Consider the following 18,199-nt stretch of genomic DNA (forward strand, 5'->3'; position numbering starts at 1 on the left):
GATAGATTTGTTATACATCGTATATTCATACATTTTGTGTGTATCCTTTGGGAACTTTCAAGAGCTTATTTCGGGTGACAGTCTACACCTATTCTGCACATGGTCACATGAGGTGTTCAAATCAGTTGGTTTGTTGTTTAACGCCGCACTCAGCAACATTCCAGCTGTATGACGGCTGTCTGTAAATAATCAAGTCTGGACCAGGCACTCCAGTGCTTGATATCATGAGTGCTTTCTGATGGACATTCAAATCCCCTCCTGCCATATCCCTAACAGTTTCATAAACGTTATCATTTGTATGCAAAGGATATGCCTTTGTCTTGGAGGCCTAATCTCATCCTCTCATCTAGAACGTCAAATTCGTCGCCAAAACATCAGACATCAAGCGTACCGTATTTCCTCTATAAGACGCTCGGCCGTCTATTAATTTCGCGAGAGCCGTTGACTAGAGTGAGTGAGTGAGTATGGTTTTAGCAATATTCCAGCAATACCACGGCAGGGGGACACCATAAATTGGCTTCACACATTGTAGCCATTTGGGAATCTAACCCGGGTCTTCGGGGTGAAGAGCGAATGCTTTAACCACTAGGCTACCCGACCGCCCCAGGCGTTATTAGTGACCCAGCATCTATAAGAGCAAATACAGTTCTTATGGGTGATCGGCGGACATATTTATGAGGATCGATATGTAGGCTATCGATGTATTCATACGCACAATTATTGAGTGAAAAGTGTGAATATATTTTGAAGCGATTTCTGAAGCAAACAGAACACCACTTTGTAACCAATCAGAATCAAGAAATCTTCAATATCATTGTAGAATATGTTATCAGAACCTTGGATTTACATTTGAAACTGTTATTTTTATAACAACATCAGGAGCTGATCTCAGTACCTTTTCTTAAACTAAATGCCATAGGAATCAGAAAAAAAGAAGATCAAATTCCATGTGTTTATTAGAAAAGTTGAATCATGTTATTACAAACGATTAGTTCACATTAGAAAAAAATTTTGCAATTTGCCTTTGGATCTGAATTGAACCTTATGTTACTCAAGCCCACGAGACATGGTGCGTTGAGGGTTAACAGTGATCTGTATATTCACATACATGGCGGCATCACGTTCTAAAATCACTGAAAAACATTCATAATAGATTTACAGAAAATTGATAACTGCTTCATGGTAAGTTAACTTTGCATTCAAATAATTTGACCAGTTTAAACATTGAACGATTTCTTGTATCGTCAGAATATAATTTGAGTGACAGGTAACAAACATTTCACAAATGAAGTAATTATACTCATCAGCAATGTCATTACAAGAACACAATGGAACTGATGTAACTAATGGTATTTTGTGTCTAGCGACCTCTTTCAACTGTGACATGCAGCCAACAGTATTAGTGGCATGTAGTATGTTGTGGCTAAATTATTATAAATTAGGTAGAATTCCGTTTTAATTTCATAATTAATAAGTTTATAGAATATGATCTTCAAGATGTGTCTTCACCATACATTAAAAATACATTGGTATACACGGAATTATATTAATATAATATATACAGGTAAAATAATACAGGATATGTTTGACGATTTTCAAGTGATTAGTTTTGTTGGAAAAGCAATCATTTTACACATCAGTGATGTAAAGTGGTTTATTCTTATTTCTGCATACAGTATATAAAGTAGATTACCCTTTGTGTTAGGTAACAATTTGCTTATAAATTCAAGGTGAATATATTCCATTATGATTCATTTTTCACCTCCCCAGATTTCTGAACCGTAAGTTAGAATTGGGATTATCTTGGCATCAGCTAATTTTGATTGGCAGGTTATCGAAAGGGTAATATTATGTAATCAAGCTTTGGTAAACATAAAATGCATTGCCTTTCATAGTTTCTCACACAATAACACACTATATCACACTATAACCACTGGGTGGAATAAAATACATGGCTTTTGAGAATTACACTATGGTACATATATTCATTCGCATTTCCTAAAATATGTATTTCAATAGTATACATAGAGTAAAATTCTCACTGTGGTCCATAAAATTTGAGAATTGTACATCTATCAATATTTATTTATGTTTTTATTTATTCAAATCTGATATGTCACACATCCATGGTAAGAATATTGTTACTAAAGTACTCCCATTATCAATATGAGTTTACATGAGTTTACAATATGAGTTAGTAACAAAGAAAATTATGCTTCACAAAGTACACATAACATTGTTATACATCATACTATATACAAGAAGACCATAAGCAAACATCAACAGAGTATGCAAGTTGGGGATGTTTCTGGTAAAGCCAACTGGTAAGGGTTACTCAAAATTATGTTTAAGAAAGCAACTGTAAGTAAAATTATATTCCTAGTGGGTGAGACAATCTGTTCACAAGAAAACGCATCGTGAGTGACTTGACATTGAATCCTGTATTCTTTGAACGTGAGTGGCGACGCAATGAAACCGTTTAAAACAAATAAGGCAGGCTTGTGCGAAATCTGTAACACAGAAAAATGGAAACTTATCCATAAGTGTGTCGGTACGATGGCATCATGTAGAAACACGCAGCTTGCTATCTACATGACGTAGATTATGTAAAATTCAAAGAACATTATATATTATGTGACCCGTTAAGATCCGGGGTAGAATAGGTCTTCAGCAACCAATACTTGCCGTAAAAGGCGACTATGCTTGTCGTAAAAAGCGACAAACGGGATCGGGTGGTCAGGCTCGCTGACTTGGTTGATGCATGTCATCGTATCCCAATTGCATGGATCGATGCTCATGATATCAATCACTGAATTGTCTGGTCCAGACACGATTATTTACAGACCGCCGTCATATGGCTGTAATATTGCTGAGTGCGGCGTTAAACAACAAACAAACAAACACAATATATATAATGTCTCAGATGCAATACCTTGCAATGTGGACCGGGTTATTTCTTTCCGTCTCAGCGAATTGACAGTCCTTCGTAGGCATGCTCTGAAGAAAACAATAACAACTACTGCTAAGAGATTGTTCTCAAATCTCTAAGCTAATAAAGCTGTCGTCAATATGCACATTCGACCCAAATATTTGATACATTTCAAACGTGTAAAATATTTGTCTACAGCGGACATAAAATCTTCTCAATTCTATTCTACTATAATATCCAAGGTAGTTTTACCTAGGGCAAGTGCATGAAAATGCCTCTTCAGTCATCTGCTACACTCTTTACCTCAAGGACTTTTGTCATATTGACATGTTTGAGATTTTAAAAACTTTGCAAAAAGAGTTTGCCGCATATGCGTGCGAATATATGTTTATTGTGGGTTACCTTCTTCTGGAGGGTCCGGGCACGTTTCTGTCTTCTTCCTTAATTTGCGAAAAAAGAGAAAGTTGTGAGTGAGTGAGTGAGTGAGTGAGTTGGATTTAACGCCGCTTTGGACAGTATTCCAGTTATATCACGGCGTGTCAGCTTAATGTGGGAGGAAAGCGCGAAGTGATGCAGGTCTCAGACGTTTACCACTTCGCTGAAACCCACGAGCACGGGTTTGGTGCTGACAAACCTAGAAACATAATCGGGGGGAAACCGGGTTTCAAACCCACAATCATAGGTTTCTGGCGTGCCCAAGGAAGCAACTCTGCACAGCGAATCACGGCGCCTTAGATGACTGGGCCACCCGTGCCCCCAAAAAGAGAAAGTAAATTATGCTTCTGGTTTAATACAAATTAAAGACATGGTACTTTAATCAGGACTCTATGCATTATGGTTTGTTTTTTCTCTGGGCATTGCTTATATTCGTTTCAAACTGTGACACGTAGACAGTGTTTTTCAATGTACATGTACACGGTAACAACGACAAATAAATTTACTTACACTTCTGTTCCATTCCCTAAAAGGACAGAAAGAGACACATGTTTAAACTGAGTCACAAACACATCTGATAAATGAATCCACCATAGTTGTCTTCTAAAACACACTTTGGTGCGAAAAGAATTATTTGAGTGTCACATTTCATAAATGGTCCCGTTAATTTCGATTATTTTTTTATCAATATGTGCCAGGCTAACTGCAAGTACCTTTCATCGGGAGACGCTTCAGTGTCAGCACCACGAGAACGATGACAAGGCAGAGAGCAATCAGCACAAGGATACTCCCAACAACATATACAACAGTCGTCATAGAGTTGCCTCCCTTGTCATATGACTTGGCAGCGACAACTGGCAATGTCGAAGCTGAAATTGAGAATTTATTAACAAGCATGTGATTGTAAACATACAAACATACACGATGACATGAACTGTCCAAAACATTTTCTCATATTTAAGACACAAAACAACTTGGTCATTAATCATCAATCAGTTATTATCTCAATTGTATTAATATTAATAACAGTAATTCCCGACATGGGTACAATGTGTGAAGCCCATTTCTTGTGTCCCCTGCCGTGATATTTCTGGAATATTGTTAAAAGCGGCGTAAAACCATACTCACTCACTCACTATTAATAACAGTGACTGACACTGATATGCGTTACATTCATTGATTTTCAAACAATTCTCATATGATAGGAGTGGGTAGATGGATATTGTAGAGTTTACCTTCACTTGAGTCATGGACGGTTACCCGTATGGTGCACGCCCCGACGCCAACCTCAACGTCACCACGTCGGTTAGTGATGTTGTTCCTGGCCTCGCACTTGTAGAGGCCGCCATCTGAATGGGAGGCTTCTGGAATACGGAACTTCTCTGTCATGCTAGACACCTCTTTCTGGTAGGCGGTGATGTGCGACCATGTCAGGGTGTGCGGGTGTGGGTAGGCATCAACGTCACACTCTAACTTGAGAGACTGACCCACTACAACTGATACCTCCCTTTCACATTTGACGGAGGGAGCATCTGAAAGTGCAAATAGGCATTTACTTTGGGAATGTTTGTTTGTTGTTTTACGCCTCACTCATCAAAATTCCAGCTATATGACGGCGGTCGGTGAATAATCGAGGCTGGACGACACATGAGCATCGATCCATGCAATTGGGATACGATGACATGTATCAACCAAGTCAGCAAACCTGACCACCCGATCCCGTTAGTTGCCTCTTATGATAAGCATAGTCGCTTTTTATGGAAAGCATACTTCGGGAATGACAGGACCTAAGAGAAATCAGTGTTGTCAATCATGTTAAAATATATCTCCTTCAGTCTGAAGTTTGTGAGAGATTTCCATTTATCTGTCCATTATAGAAATTACAAATATATTCATTGAAACCTCCTTGATCAAGACAACGTTAACCCAGGAATACACACCTTACAATAAATGCCAAACATGTATAAACAAAAAGTAATATAATCTTTATTCATGAGTCGATATTCTCGAAATCTAATAATGTAATCTGGACGATTTCAGTCGGAATGCAGTCGTCTTGATTGACCGAATTTGACTATTAAAAGTATCCATATGATTTTTGTCACATTCTACAGCTTGTGGAGAAACACTGTAGCCAGTGTGTCATTGCATCATTGAGTAACTCTGTTCAGTTAATGTGATAAGGCCTGAGTAAAATTAGTAATTAAGTGATAGGTTGAATATTGCAACTTTGTGGATAGTTGTGGTGTTCTAAAGTAAGACAAAGTAGGCATTAGCCTGAGTATAATTAAGTAGATGCAACCATGTGTACAACTATACAAACTGAATTACAATAGGTGGCCACATGTCAATTAATTTATAAACGTCGAATTAATAAAACCGTTTTGGTCAATAGAATATGACTTACATGAAACATACAGTTTGATAAGATCCATGCCAGAGTCTGAACGTCCACTGGGGAATGTGTTTGTCACATCCAGGATATAGTCCCCCTTGTGATTGAGCTGTATGTTTGGTATGACAGGAGGTTTGGTGGATTCAGTGAACTCGGAGTCCAGGCCTGCCTGGCGCCATCTGTAGACGTGTGGTGGAGGGAGGCTTATGTCAGACCTGCTGAGGTTCCCTGTGTCTCCTCGTTGGGCGTAAATTGTTCTCGTGGTTAGGCTGAGGGGGTGGTCTAAAATATTATGCACATTGATTGTGACATGATGTATTTTATCATCAAGTTTTGTCAACTCAAGGATGCCTTTGAAACGTCATTAAGTGTTAACATTTACAAATTTTGTTGTTTTAAACGAGAGCTTGACACAATGTGCCCCGCCTGTTGTTGTGGAAAACGACAAATATTATACATTTCGTACTTCCGTTTGAATGAAAACGTCTTTTGTAATTTGGTTATGATATAAATATTTGTTTTGTAAGCTCGTTTATTGGTATTCGGTTATTATATCGGTACTCTATGGCAATTCATGACCCCTCGTATGTCTGTTTATATTGCAGTTACAGTACAACATACACAGGCAGTGCTTCTGCTTGTGTCTTCAGGATCCAGGTAAGACTAGGTCTTCAGCAACCCACGCATGCTGCAAAAGGCAACTATACTTCACGTGAAAGTCGGGTGGTCAGACTCGCTGACTTGACTGATGCATGTCATCGTATCCCACTTGCGCGGATCGATGCTCAGGATGTCAATCACTGGATTTTCTCGTCCAGACTCGATTATTTACAGAGCCCCGTCATATAGCTGTAATATTGCTGAGTACGGCATTAAACATCAAACAAATGTTATGTTTCAGTGCCATACTTACACATAACAGTAACGATAACTGAGTCGGATCCAAGAAGTTTGGTTCCAGTACGTGAGTAAACAGTACAGGTCCAGTTCCCAGAGTCAGTGCGCTTTAGAGTGATTGCATTAGAAGCCTGATAAGATTCTATGTTTCCGTTTTTGGTCCACACATACGCAACAGACTGTCTTGCGTACGCTGAGCAATACAACGATCCTCCCTCCTCGATGTCCCTGATCTTCTCGTTGCCAAGGGTTATCAAACCTTCTGTGTCTGTGTCATGTAAATGAGAAGACGTTAAGCAAACCAGAGGGCAATAGTTTTAATGATAAACAACCATAGAGAGAGAGAGTGAGTGAGTGAGTGAGGTTTGACGCCGCTTTTAGTAATATTCCACCAATATCACGGCAGGGGACGACACAAATGGGCTTCACAAATTGTACCCATGTCGGGAATCAAACCCGGGTCTTCGGCGTGACGAGCGATCGCTTTAATCGATATTTGCGTTATATTGATCTGTGTGGAGCAATAACAGCAAAGTGCGATGAGGAAATCCTTAAGCATCTTTAAGGATGCCCACTTTATGTTGGCTTCCGAAGTAGCGATGTTACACAATTCCAATGCCTGTCATATATGTATATGTGGTCAAGATATATTTAGAGGGACAAGCCTTGGACATATACATCAAAACACTTTGGTTAAAGGCGATTATTCATTTTCCATTAATTGAGATCGACAACCGATTCAAACCAATGGACCCCTGTTCCATGAAGTATCTTCACTAATACCAAGGAGTTTTCGTTTAATTTAGTTGATGATGAACACGCTGTGTTTTATATTTTAAATGTTATCTCTATTTCTTAATACAATACAAAATTGTGCAACGAAATCTTTATCATTGAAACCGATTTTGATTTTGAATCATGCTGCCATTTGTTTATGAAAATAAACTATGAGAGGGACTATTTTGGGATGTTAATCAAATTTACAAGCTTTAAAAATATTTATCCGTATTTGAATATTGATGTCTCCCGGAATACAAAAGGATCTCGGCAATGTCGGACAAGTCCATTTTCTGAACAGGGGGATATAGTATTTCCTGAATGTTCTCATAATCATTACGACATTATCTGTACCTTTTCCCGCATTACTCATTGCCATATCATGCCTTTTGAATGAGATCGTTTGGTAACTACCTTCATCTGCGTTGCCCAGCTACATCTAAGGGGAAAAACTCACGTCCTTCTAAAAATAGGGTCGTCCAATTTATGACGTCTTGAAGTTGCGAGCGTATGTTCGAATCTCGAGAAATGAAGTCATGATAGAACAGGCCTCGTTCTTTATTGTTCTTTGTTCTTTGTGTTAGTATCACAGAATAGCAACATGTCCGTGTGACAGCTGCGTTTCAGTATCAGGATACGGTAACTGTTCTGTTGTCTCACCATTATATCATCACACCAGCAATATTGAGGAACCTTTGTCCCTGTGGAAAACAACAGTGCCAAGTGATAACTATGGTCATGTGATAATTGAGTTGCATACATACCACGAAGGCATGCTATTCCCACGGTGCTTGAGGAGGAACAGCGGGTCAAATTAAAATCTGGACAGTCGTTGAAATTGTTTTCTCTTCCATTGCAATTGAATCGTGCCTGATATTTAACACTTCCGGGTAGTAAACCGAAGTCTCTCTGAAAGTTGTAGGTGCTGAAAAAGGATGAAATCGTTTTTGAAGCTATCAGTGATTGACATCATGGTCATCGATCTACACAATTGGAATACGATGACATGCATCAACCAAGTCCCGCTAGTCGCCTCTTACGACAAGTAAAGTCACCTTTTACAGCAACCATGGGTTGCTGAACATGTATTCGCAACCTGGATCGTCACGGATCGCATGTATTTGGTATGAAAGGATAACAATTAGGATCTAGATTTGAACGTGTATATGTGTGAAAGTACAAAAACGTTATTAGGCATGCCCTTCAAATAACATGAGGGATATAATATATAGATTTATGTCCTTGTATACAGTAAATCCATGTAAGACAACGCTCAATAATGTATCCGTTTGAAGACCAGGAATGATCAAAATACATTGAACTTTGGTTTGTTATGTCCACAGAATTATTCATGTTCTGACACTAAAATGAAAAATATCACATTCTCGCTGTCCAACATATATGTACGGAGACATCTGTAATAGTACACAATCAAGATATACAACATATAGTTAGGGTAACAGCACTGAACAGTCTCTCCATCACATGTGGCACTTACGTATTGAATCCCAGGTGTCTGCAGACAACACTGGCCTCTCTACTGTCAAAGTAGTAGTGCGTACATAATGTTCCCCATGTATTGTTATGTAGAATCTGCAGAACACCTTTGTTTGGTCCAGGAACAAGGCGAAGAACAACTGAAAACATTATACATCAATATGTTATAGTGATCAGTGTACATGTATCTAGATCTCAAAGTTCCTATAAATGGATTAGTGAGGTACATTATTTATTTGTTATATTGGAAAGATGCAGCTGAAGAGATCGGAACTGCTGTATACATGCACAACTTAAAACTAAGTGTGAAATATGTTTACTTAAAAACTTGTAATAGGTCTTTTGAAAGTCACACATATAATCATTGGTTGTCAGTTACGTATCGTATTATTTGTTAAGAAGCGAAGAAAGTTCTGAAAGTCACTTGACTGACCACTGGGTGAAAGACCGTGAGATACCTTGAGAACTTTCTTTGAGCAGCATTTGAAAAACAGTGGATATTTTTTAAAAGGGGAAATTTGTTTTTAATTAAAAACTTTCCCGAATTGTGCCTTTTTATCAGAACCTGTCCATAAGTTGTTACTGTATTAATGCATCTGCATTCCATCCATTACACACTTTCTGTATCATTGACTTCATTGACTTTAATTATACACCGTGTTGTGTTCCCCCTGGCCTATTTTACCCTTACTTTCCTCGCTGTGTATTTCAAGGATATATTTAGATTCAATATCAGGTGAACCCATAACAATAATAATATCGGCTACAAGTTCGCCAATGAGGTCATATGTTATATCAAATAGAGAAGTATAATACCTGCTCCTGTAGTGAGGTGAAGCATGCACAGTGCAACAAAAAACGGTATGTGACGTTTCATAACTACGGTGAGCATATTCTGAAAACAAATTAAATATTCATAAAAAATGCTATGACACCATGTCAATCTGGGAATAAGTAGGATATGATGCATGTACTTGTCCTTATTACAACCTGTATGTACAGTTACTGATGCAAGTCTTTTGGGAGTCTTAACATCTTTATATACAAATGGCTGATCCATGACAGCAGGGCCTTCAGATCAAACACTGAGCTACTTCCTGGTAAAGATGTATTCAACATTATTAGTTTTAAATACAAGTTATGTTTAAAGGAAATATTTACTTCAATACACTGAAGTAAGAAAGTAGCAATTAACAATACTGTAGACATAACGTGACTCTCTTACCTCAGCCCTTCCTGATGTTACCGCCAATATTCAGCACTATATCTCCTCTTGACTCACATTGTAGTTCAAGCTCCCCGTTGTTGAATGCAACGAAGTCAGACTGACGTCAAAGCCTCGTCTCTTATCTATGTCGGCGTGCAGGAGATAATATACTATTGTATACAGGCGAGGTGATGTGAGTGAGTGAGTTAACATTTAACGTCGCATCACCATTATTTCAGCCATATTGCAACGAGACCAAGTTAGCAAGGTTATATTTAAAAAACAATTTATGAAATATATTTGAGCATAACAATATCATGTATACAGTTTCAAAACACGGGCTATGGGCCACCAGCAACCAAAGCTAGGCCACCTCGCTGGGGATCATGGGGACTTCCATCACTTGCCAATATTAAAAAATACTCAGCAATGAGTTGGCTTAAAAACACTGGTTTATGATAGTTACATCAATTATGATAAGATTACGTGCCACACGGGGGGAATTATTTTACGGTATTTAACCTCCTGGACAGAGCCTTCAAAATGACAGTTGATAATAGCATCGCACCAAATTTAAAAACAAGCGTTTAATTATTCACTTACATTTTAAAAATTTATTATACGGACCAATTTCTTTCAAGTAATTTAAGATGAGATGCCCCCTTTGATAATGTGAATCCCCTGCGATAGCAAAGTCCACACAGTCAAGCAATATATGCTTGACGGTCAATCTTTCATCACAAGGGATACATTTAGGAGGTTCGTCCTTATCTGTCTTCAGCAGATATTCGTGGGTAAACAGACTTTGGCCAATACGACATCGTCGTAAACCGACCTCGTCATGTCTTGACTGACAACCCAAGTAGGTATGACCGATTGTTGGTTTTAATTCGTGAATTTTTTGTTGCTTCCTACTTGGGTGTCCCACCTCCTTTGTGTGAGATCCCGAGTATAAGATTTGATGGTTGGTTTGAAATCACTGTACGGGATAAGAAGTGGAGATAACGGTTTGTCAAGAGGTGCTTTAGCTGCAGCATCGGCTTTTGAGTTACCTGTTATGCCTACATGACTTTGTAACCAGCAAAAGACGATGTCACATTGGCCAGTAGAAAGATCATTATAGAGTTCTAAAATAATAGGGTGATATGATGAGACACTTTTAAGTGCCTGTAGGCAAGACAAGGAATCAGAGAAGATGATAAAAAAGGAGTAGTTTCTGACTTTTTTAGCTGGGTTAGGGTGAGGTCTATTTCTGGCTGCGAGGTGATGTGAAATTGGGTTTATTGAACCTATGCACGCAGTGTGCGTGCGTGCGTGCGTGCGTGCGTGCGTGCGTGCGACTGCTTCTATTTGCCCGGACTAATGCCGGTTTACTGAGGTACCATGTCACAGTTTAACACGGATACCGAACTCAAACACAGTATACTGACTTCGAGCCCACAAGTAACTGTTTTATCCGCCAGGCAGGGTAGCAACAAGTACCATCGTCTTATTGTATAACAAGACCAACGGCTTTCCGACTTCCGGGCAGACACCCTATCCACTAGACCACGGATGCCGTCAACTAACAAAGACTATTAACGTGGCTTATTGTATGTTGTCGATGGTGGCCTTGGAAATGTCATACTTATTTTATACTATATATGTATGCAGACTTTCCAGACAGCCTGAAGGTAACAGGAAATACCATCGTTAACGTCTTTTGGTATGACGCGACGGGTATCGAACCACCGATCTTCCGCTCTCTCAAAGACACTCTGTTCACTAGACTACGGATGCGGTCTAGGCGATCAAATAAATTAGATTGTCCATGTGTGTTATTGTATGTTATCGATGGTAAGCTCACAACTGTTGAAATTATTTTATATTATATATGTATGCAGACTTTCCATGGACTAGTTGTGTACTAGTTAAACTAACGTTTGCATACGATTAATAATATATTTAGAGAAATGTTGTCATTCAACAAGATCTGATCAGATACAATATATGTTAGTGCAGATAGTTCTCTGTGTAATATTGATCCATCGTGTGTCTCCTGCTAGACACAGGCTTCAGTCAGTAACTTTATATCTCTACAAAATATCCGATAAAAACACACTTACAACACGTCTATCAAAGTATTCACACTAAAGTCGTGTGTTATTCGATGTTATCGACGGTGAACTAGAAATGACATCATTAATTTAAAATGTGTGTGTACACAGGCTTTCCAGAGACTACTTGACCACTGACTGATTCAGATCGGGGTGCGGGTGGCCCAGCGATCTCGGGCGTCGTCGCTATAGGTTTGCGGAACCCAGGTTCGAATCTAAGATTGGACCTGTTTATATTGCGTGGTTTGTTAACACCATAAATTGTTTAAAGAGGTAAATATCTATGATCTGCATCTGTAACTAAAACATTGTGAGTAGCAGGATTTAACCTGACTCACACACTCACTATCGCATCGTACTGGCGTCAACAACATTCCATCGCCTTTAGCAGAGATGTCGGAACATATATATATTATTTCAAAAGCAACATGAATGTCAGACTAGAGGAAAATGGTGAGCGGCAAAAACTGACTATGAATATTGTTTATTTATACATTTATCCGCCAGGAAAATCATGGTACAGTATTTGAACAGGTTTCAATGGGGCACTTGATATGACACGAAAACACTACAATGGGGCTGTGGCAGTGTTTCAATGACGTTTTCCTCCACCGCGTATTGCAGGGAACCCAACCCATCACTGAATCATATGAATGTATTGTAAATTCAAGGTGTAACTTGGTATCTCTTATCAGCAGGATGTTTTTGCGTTTACGGCTTCAAAGCGCAACGTACTTTAGCAATTGTTTAATGTCACCGTTACAGGAGCATTGAATAACAGCAAATACATACAAGTATAACGGGGTCGAATATGGAAAGGTATCGGTTATCAACTGACTATATTTCGATGCGTTTAGAGTCAAGTGTCAACTGGAATCCTCTAGAACAGCCGTAGAACAATCCAGCATGGTAGAGAATTTTCTTGAAGGGATCTGCACAACAGCGCATGTCTCTCTCATCTCACATTACATCAAGACCAGAGGTTGTGTGAAAATCATTTTTCACCCTGAATGTCCAACCTTGGCCTATTTTGGAAACTTGACCACTGTTGATGTTGTTTATTTGTTTGTTGTTTAACGCCGCACTCAGCAATACCCCAGCTATATGACGGCGGTCTGTAAATAATCGAGTCTGGACCAAACAATCCAGGGATTGATAACATGAGCATCGACCCACGCAATTTCAATACGATGACACATATCAACCAAGTCAGCGAGCCTGACCAACCCGATCCCGTTAGTCGCCTTTTACGGCTAGCATGGGTTGCTGAAGACCTATTCTACCCCGGATCTTCATGTGCCGTTAAAACCTTTTACATAAGGTGAGGCAAATGGCCCCGCAATCCAAAATCATGTAAAATACCATGATTACATGTTGAGTCATATCCGTGTTTCCAGGTCGAAAAATATTGGTTTATGTATTATAGCATTTTTAACAAACGATTCAAAGCGAACTAAATCATCTATGGTACGCGCACTTCTGTTTTTTACGGTAATAAGATTGCTAGTTTGAAGGTACCAAACAAGTCGATTATTTATTACATGTACCTGTTCGAATTCCATGGTTTTGCAAACGCATCTTGTCAATGATATTGGTTGGAACTTTGAAGGGTCAGTATGACTTGCCCGGGTAACGGTATTGGGACAACTAAAGCAATTCCATGAAGGAGGAAATTTCCCTGACGTCAAAATTTCATCTAAAATATTCAATTGTGTTTCTTAAGATGATTCTGGTAAGTGTTTGTAAGTGATAATGTATGTTATCAGCTCCTGTGGTAGTATCATGAGTTTGTCCAATGGCAGTATGGAGTTCATGACTAGAAAACATTTCATTATAATCCTCCCCATGATCTGAATAAAAATGTATAGTTTTCTTTTCTTTCTGTTTTTGGTAGTTTTGGAATCGAGGTACATAGGTAGAGTGTTGAGCCAATGTTTCATCATGTTAATCAGTAATATTTGATATATGAGTCAGCAATTGGTCCAAATTTATAAGATGGTGAATGCTAGATGTATTGCCCTTACCTTTGGCTTATTGGATCATGTTCTATACTTTTGACAAGGGCTTTCGTGAATTTATTTTTGAGACATAATTTCGCCAAAATTGGTGTTTACTTTGCTTACATGTACGCCATACTTTTGCGTTTATTATTTAAAATTTGTTTAAATTTTGAACTATAGGATGGCGTCGGAAAAAACATGGTTTACATATATCAAGATTCGTGGAGCACTTCGAAATACATACATCAGCTATTGGATTAATTTCATCGGAGAGAAGTTGAATAGGGTCCTAAATATCAATAAAATCACCAGAGTTTTGTTTGTTAGTACAAAGGACTTCATACAAAGCCCAGTTGGTTTTAATTCCATTTTGATGACGGTGTGTTATATTGTTTAACTACCAGTTGTCGGACTTTCATTTTGTGGAAGCCTCGGTGGCTGAGTGGATCAGATCGGTGACTGTGTGTGCTGGCGATTAGGTGCCTTACTCTGAGAGTATGGATTCGAATCCCGGACGGGGCTCAACTCAAAACGTACGAGAATCTGTACTTAACCAAGAAAGTATTATCCCAAATATAACATTTGTCAACATATTGTTTCAATTTGGAAATCGACACGTAACACAGGGGAATATCAGTTGGTGCTACAGGTATTTAAATGGTAGGAAAATGGTCACTTCGAAAGAGGTCATCGTGGACTGACGATTCAAATCGTGGCTTGACCAGCCTGTTGAGAGAATCGAAGTCAGGGTCAAAAGGAACATTTTCTCCACCGAAAAAATGCTTGAAGTTATTCTTGAGTGACCACTGAAAGAATCATTATGGCAAGTAATCTGGGATACTGCAAAAACGTTCTAGGATCTGCATTTGGAAAACAGTGGAATGTTCTTTAAATAGGAGAACTTTTATGATTTTCAATTTAAAGTTCACTTTTGTGAATTCCAGCCTTGTTCGGCTAGGGTGGAAACTGGACTTTTTATAGTCTGTTAACGCCCTTGCCACGGGCCCCGATTATGTTTCTAGGTTTGTCAGCACCATACCCGTGCTCGTGGGTTTCACCGAAGTGGTAAACGTCTGAGACCTGCATCACTTCGGGCTTTCCTCCCACATTAATCTGACACGCCGCATTATAACTGGAATACTGTTAAAAGCGGCGTTAAACCTAACTCACTCACTCACTCACCTTGCCATGCAACAAAGCGAGACTTACCTTAAAGCCTTGCGTCTTATCATGGTTCAAGTTCAGGACATAATATATTATTCAGGTGAGGAGAGGTGACATGGGGTTTATTGAACTCAACTTATACGAGGCGCTGGCCACCCTGGGTGTATCAACAAATATCATCGTTTAACGTGTTTTGGTATGACGCGACCGGGTATCGAACCGCCGATCTTCCGCTCTCAGCGAAGACACTCTGTCCACTAGACCACGGATGCGGTCAAATAAAATAGATTGTCCATGTGTGTTATTGTATGTTATCGATGGTGAGCTTACACATGTCATAATTATTTAATATTATATATGCATGCGGACTTTCAAGTGAACTTCACCACTGACCGAAACAGAGACAACGATCACTACAGACAGCGATGCATATCGTAGTTGTGTAATAGTTAAACTAACGTTTGCATACGATGTATATTATATTTTGAAAACACGTTGAATTTGTACTTATGATGTCATTTACGCTAATGTCGACATAAGCCGTTTTACAATCTTAGGTCGGATAAAATATATCATAGAACTAATAGTCCACTTTGTAGTTTTGATTTATTCAATGTCTTCTGCTACACACACATTAAGTAAGTACATATATATTTCTGCAAAATGTCCGATTGTTCGTTCAAAAACACTCTAAAAATACTGCTGGTGGCTCGTATATCAAAGTATTCACAATAGAGTTGTATGTTATTTTATGTCATCAATGGTGAGTAAGCAAAAGTGATGATAAGTTTTACTTTTGTATTTACGCAGGCTTTCCAGAGACTACTTGACCACTGACCGATTCAGAATATATTTTGCATATATATATATATATATATATATATATATATACAAAAATGAGGTAAATGTTCACTCGGTGTACATGTAATATATAATAAAATAATGAAGTCCACTTTAGTCTAACATCCTCTTTATATCAGTTTCAGACATAAACTTTCGCTGTCTCAGTGTAACTGACAATGACATATAATATGACGTCATACTTATGATGACGTCATAAATTACAACTGTAGCGTCATAATGTATTTACACACTCCAGTGACGACACCAAGTAAGTTAACAATTGTCTCCGTCATATAATGGGTAGGTTTCTCGGCAGGATAGAGCCAACGGATAAAAACGATATCCGTTGGGGTCATATGCGGATAGAGATGCAAATATCAAAGGTCAAGTAGGGACTACTTTCAGTGTTTATAAACAAACATGGCGTCGCTCTTGTCATTCGGGAATCGAGTCAGAATTAACCATCGGGAATCTGGATAAACTACAGAGATGATTGTTATCATTATCAAAAGAACAGTCTAATAAACTTAAAATCAGTGTCTAACTGTGACATCGAGGAGGCATTTTATAAGTTTTAGCCACTTTGGAGATATACATTTCGAAACAATTTTGCGAGGGCACTAGGCCTAGCCAAGCGGGATCAGTAGCCATATCTGTGCTTGTAGACCTCTGCAGCTTGAAACCTTTTCCACAAATTAAAATAGTTGGATTTGACCGAAATATGTTTGAATTGTTACCTTGTTTCGTTTTGTCGCTGTGTGTACATCTGATTGCACTTCTTAACGTTTTGACTGGACAGACCGACTGTCAACAACGTCTGGACGTGGTCTCAAAGACTAGGGGTAGAGTAGCTTCCCTTTGACAAAGGACAGTTACTATAGCGGACAGACAGATGGATTGCCGCGAACTGCAAGTAAAAATAATTGTTGTTTTGCGTATATGTCGCTTCGCCACTGTATTAGAAACAGATTTTAGTTGGAACTATATTGGCTACTGTCACTGTCCGACTGACACATCACTTTCCCTGTGACGTAATAAATATTAATGCGCGCATTCCAGGAAAACTCGCAATGTTTAGGTACTGTTTGTGAGAGAGGGGAAGCGATTTTCAAGCACAGAATTAAAGAATGGCATTATGTGACAAAGAGGTTATCACGCTTCTGTGTTTGGGGATGGTAAATATCCTTATTTAGGAATAAACACTGTGTATTTAGCTCGCCAAGGCTCGCTAAATACAATGTTTATCCCTAATGCCGGATATTTACCATCCCCAAACACACTCGCGTGATATCATATATATATATATATTTAAATCGTCATATATATATATATATATATATATATATATATATATATATATATTTAAATCGTCATATATATATATATATATTGTGACCATTCGCTATTTGCCCATATATATATATATATATATATATATATATATATATATATATATATATGGGCAAATAGCGAATGGTCACAATGTGTGAAAACTTATCACATATGTAGTTTATTTATACCTCGCTCCACCAGGACAATGGTGATACAATATTTCAACCGATTTAAATGTGCAGTACGTATGGCATAACAATACTACAATAGAGCTGTGACAGTGTTTCAATGCAGTTTTGCGCCACAATCCATCACGCGTATCTCGGGGAACCCAACCCAAAACACTGAATGGTATTCGTGTATTGTGTATTGTAAGGGTTAATGTGTAACATGCTATCCCTTATCAGGAAGCTATTTGCATTTACGTCAAACAGGTCAGATGTTATGAATATCAAACTAGAGGTAAATATCGAAAGTCAACATTTGAGGAAATTGATCATGAATTTAGTTTATTTATACGTTTATCAACAAGGAAAATCGTGATCTAATATTTCAACAGGTTTGAACGGCACAGGTGATATGACAAAATAACACTACAATGGGACTGTGACAGTTTTTGAATGCAGT

At 38.5% G+C, this 18,199-nt stretch overlaps 2 protein-coding genes across 2 annotated transcripts in view; both read right to left on the reverse strand.

The window, feature by feature from the left end:
* LOC124128704 overlaps window positions 1–18,199 on the reverse strand; it is a 68,832-nt gene that overhangs the window by 11,496 nt on the left and 39,137 nt on the right. The window lies entirely within an intron of this gene.
* On the reverse strand, window positions 939–16,993 carry LOC124149713. Its single transcript, XM_048398148.1, has 13 exons — window positions 16,978–16,993; window positions 10,156–10,280; window positions 9,747–9,825; window positions 8,932–9,070; window positions 8,198–8,358; window positions 6,673–6,924; window positions 5,772–6,041; window positions 4,600–4,896; window positions 4,078–4,233; window positions 3,875–3,890; window positions 3,332–3,369; window positions 2,933–2,997; window positions 939–2,510 (listed from the first exon to the last, which is right to left on the reverse strand). Exons 3-12 carry the CDS (start codon window positions 9,820–9,822, stop codon window positions 2,966–2,968), a joined length of 1,437 nt encoding a protein of 478 aa, XP_048254105.1. The 5' UTR covers window positions 9,823–9,825; window positions 10,156–10,280; window positions 16,978–16,993; the 3' UTR covers window positions 939–2,510; window positions 2,933–2,965.

Source organism: Haliotis rufescens, unplaced genomic scaffold (genome assembly GCF_023055435.1).
Source record: "Haliotis rufescens isolate VD_foot unplaced genomic scaffold, xgHalRufe1.0.p SCAF_18, whole genome shotgun sequence".
NCBI lineage: Eukaryota > Metazoa > Mollusca > Gastropoda > Lepetellida > Haliotidae > Haliotis > Haliotis rufescens.

Excerpts from the sequence above, each read along its gene's own strand:
- LOC124149713 (XM_048398148.1), bottom strand. The coding sequence starts at position 9,822 with ATGCTCACCGTAGTTATGAAACGTCACATACCGTTTTTTGTTGCACTG. Across the intron at positions 8,359-8,931 it reads AGACACCTGGGATTCAATAC|CACCTACAACTTTCAGAGAG; the intron begins GTAAGTGCCACA and ends ATCCTTTTTCAG. Across the intron at positions 6,042-6,672 it reads AGTTATCGTTACTGTTATGT|ACCACCCCCTCAGCCTAACC; the intron begins GTAAGTATGGCA and ends ATAATATTTTAG.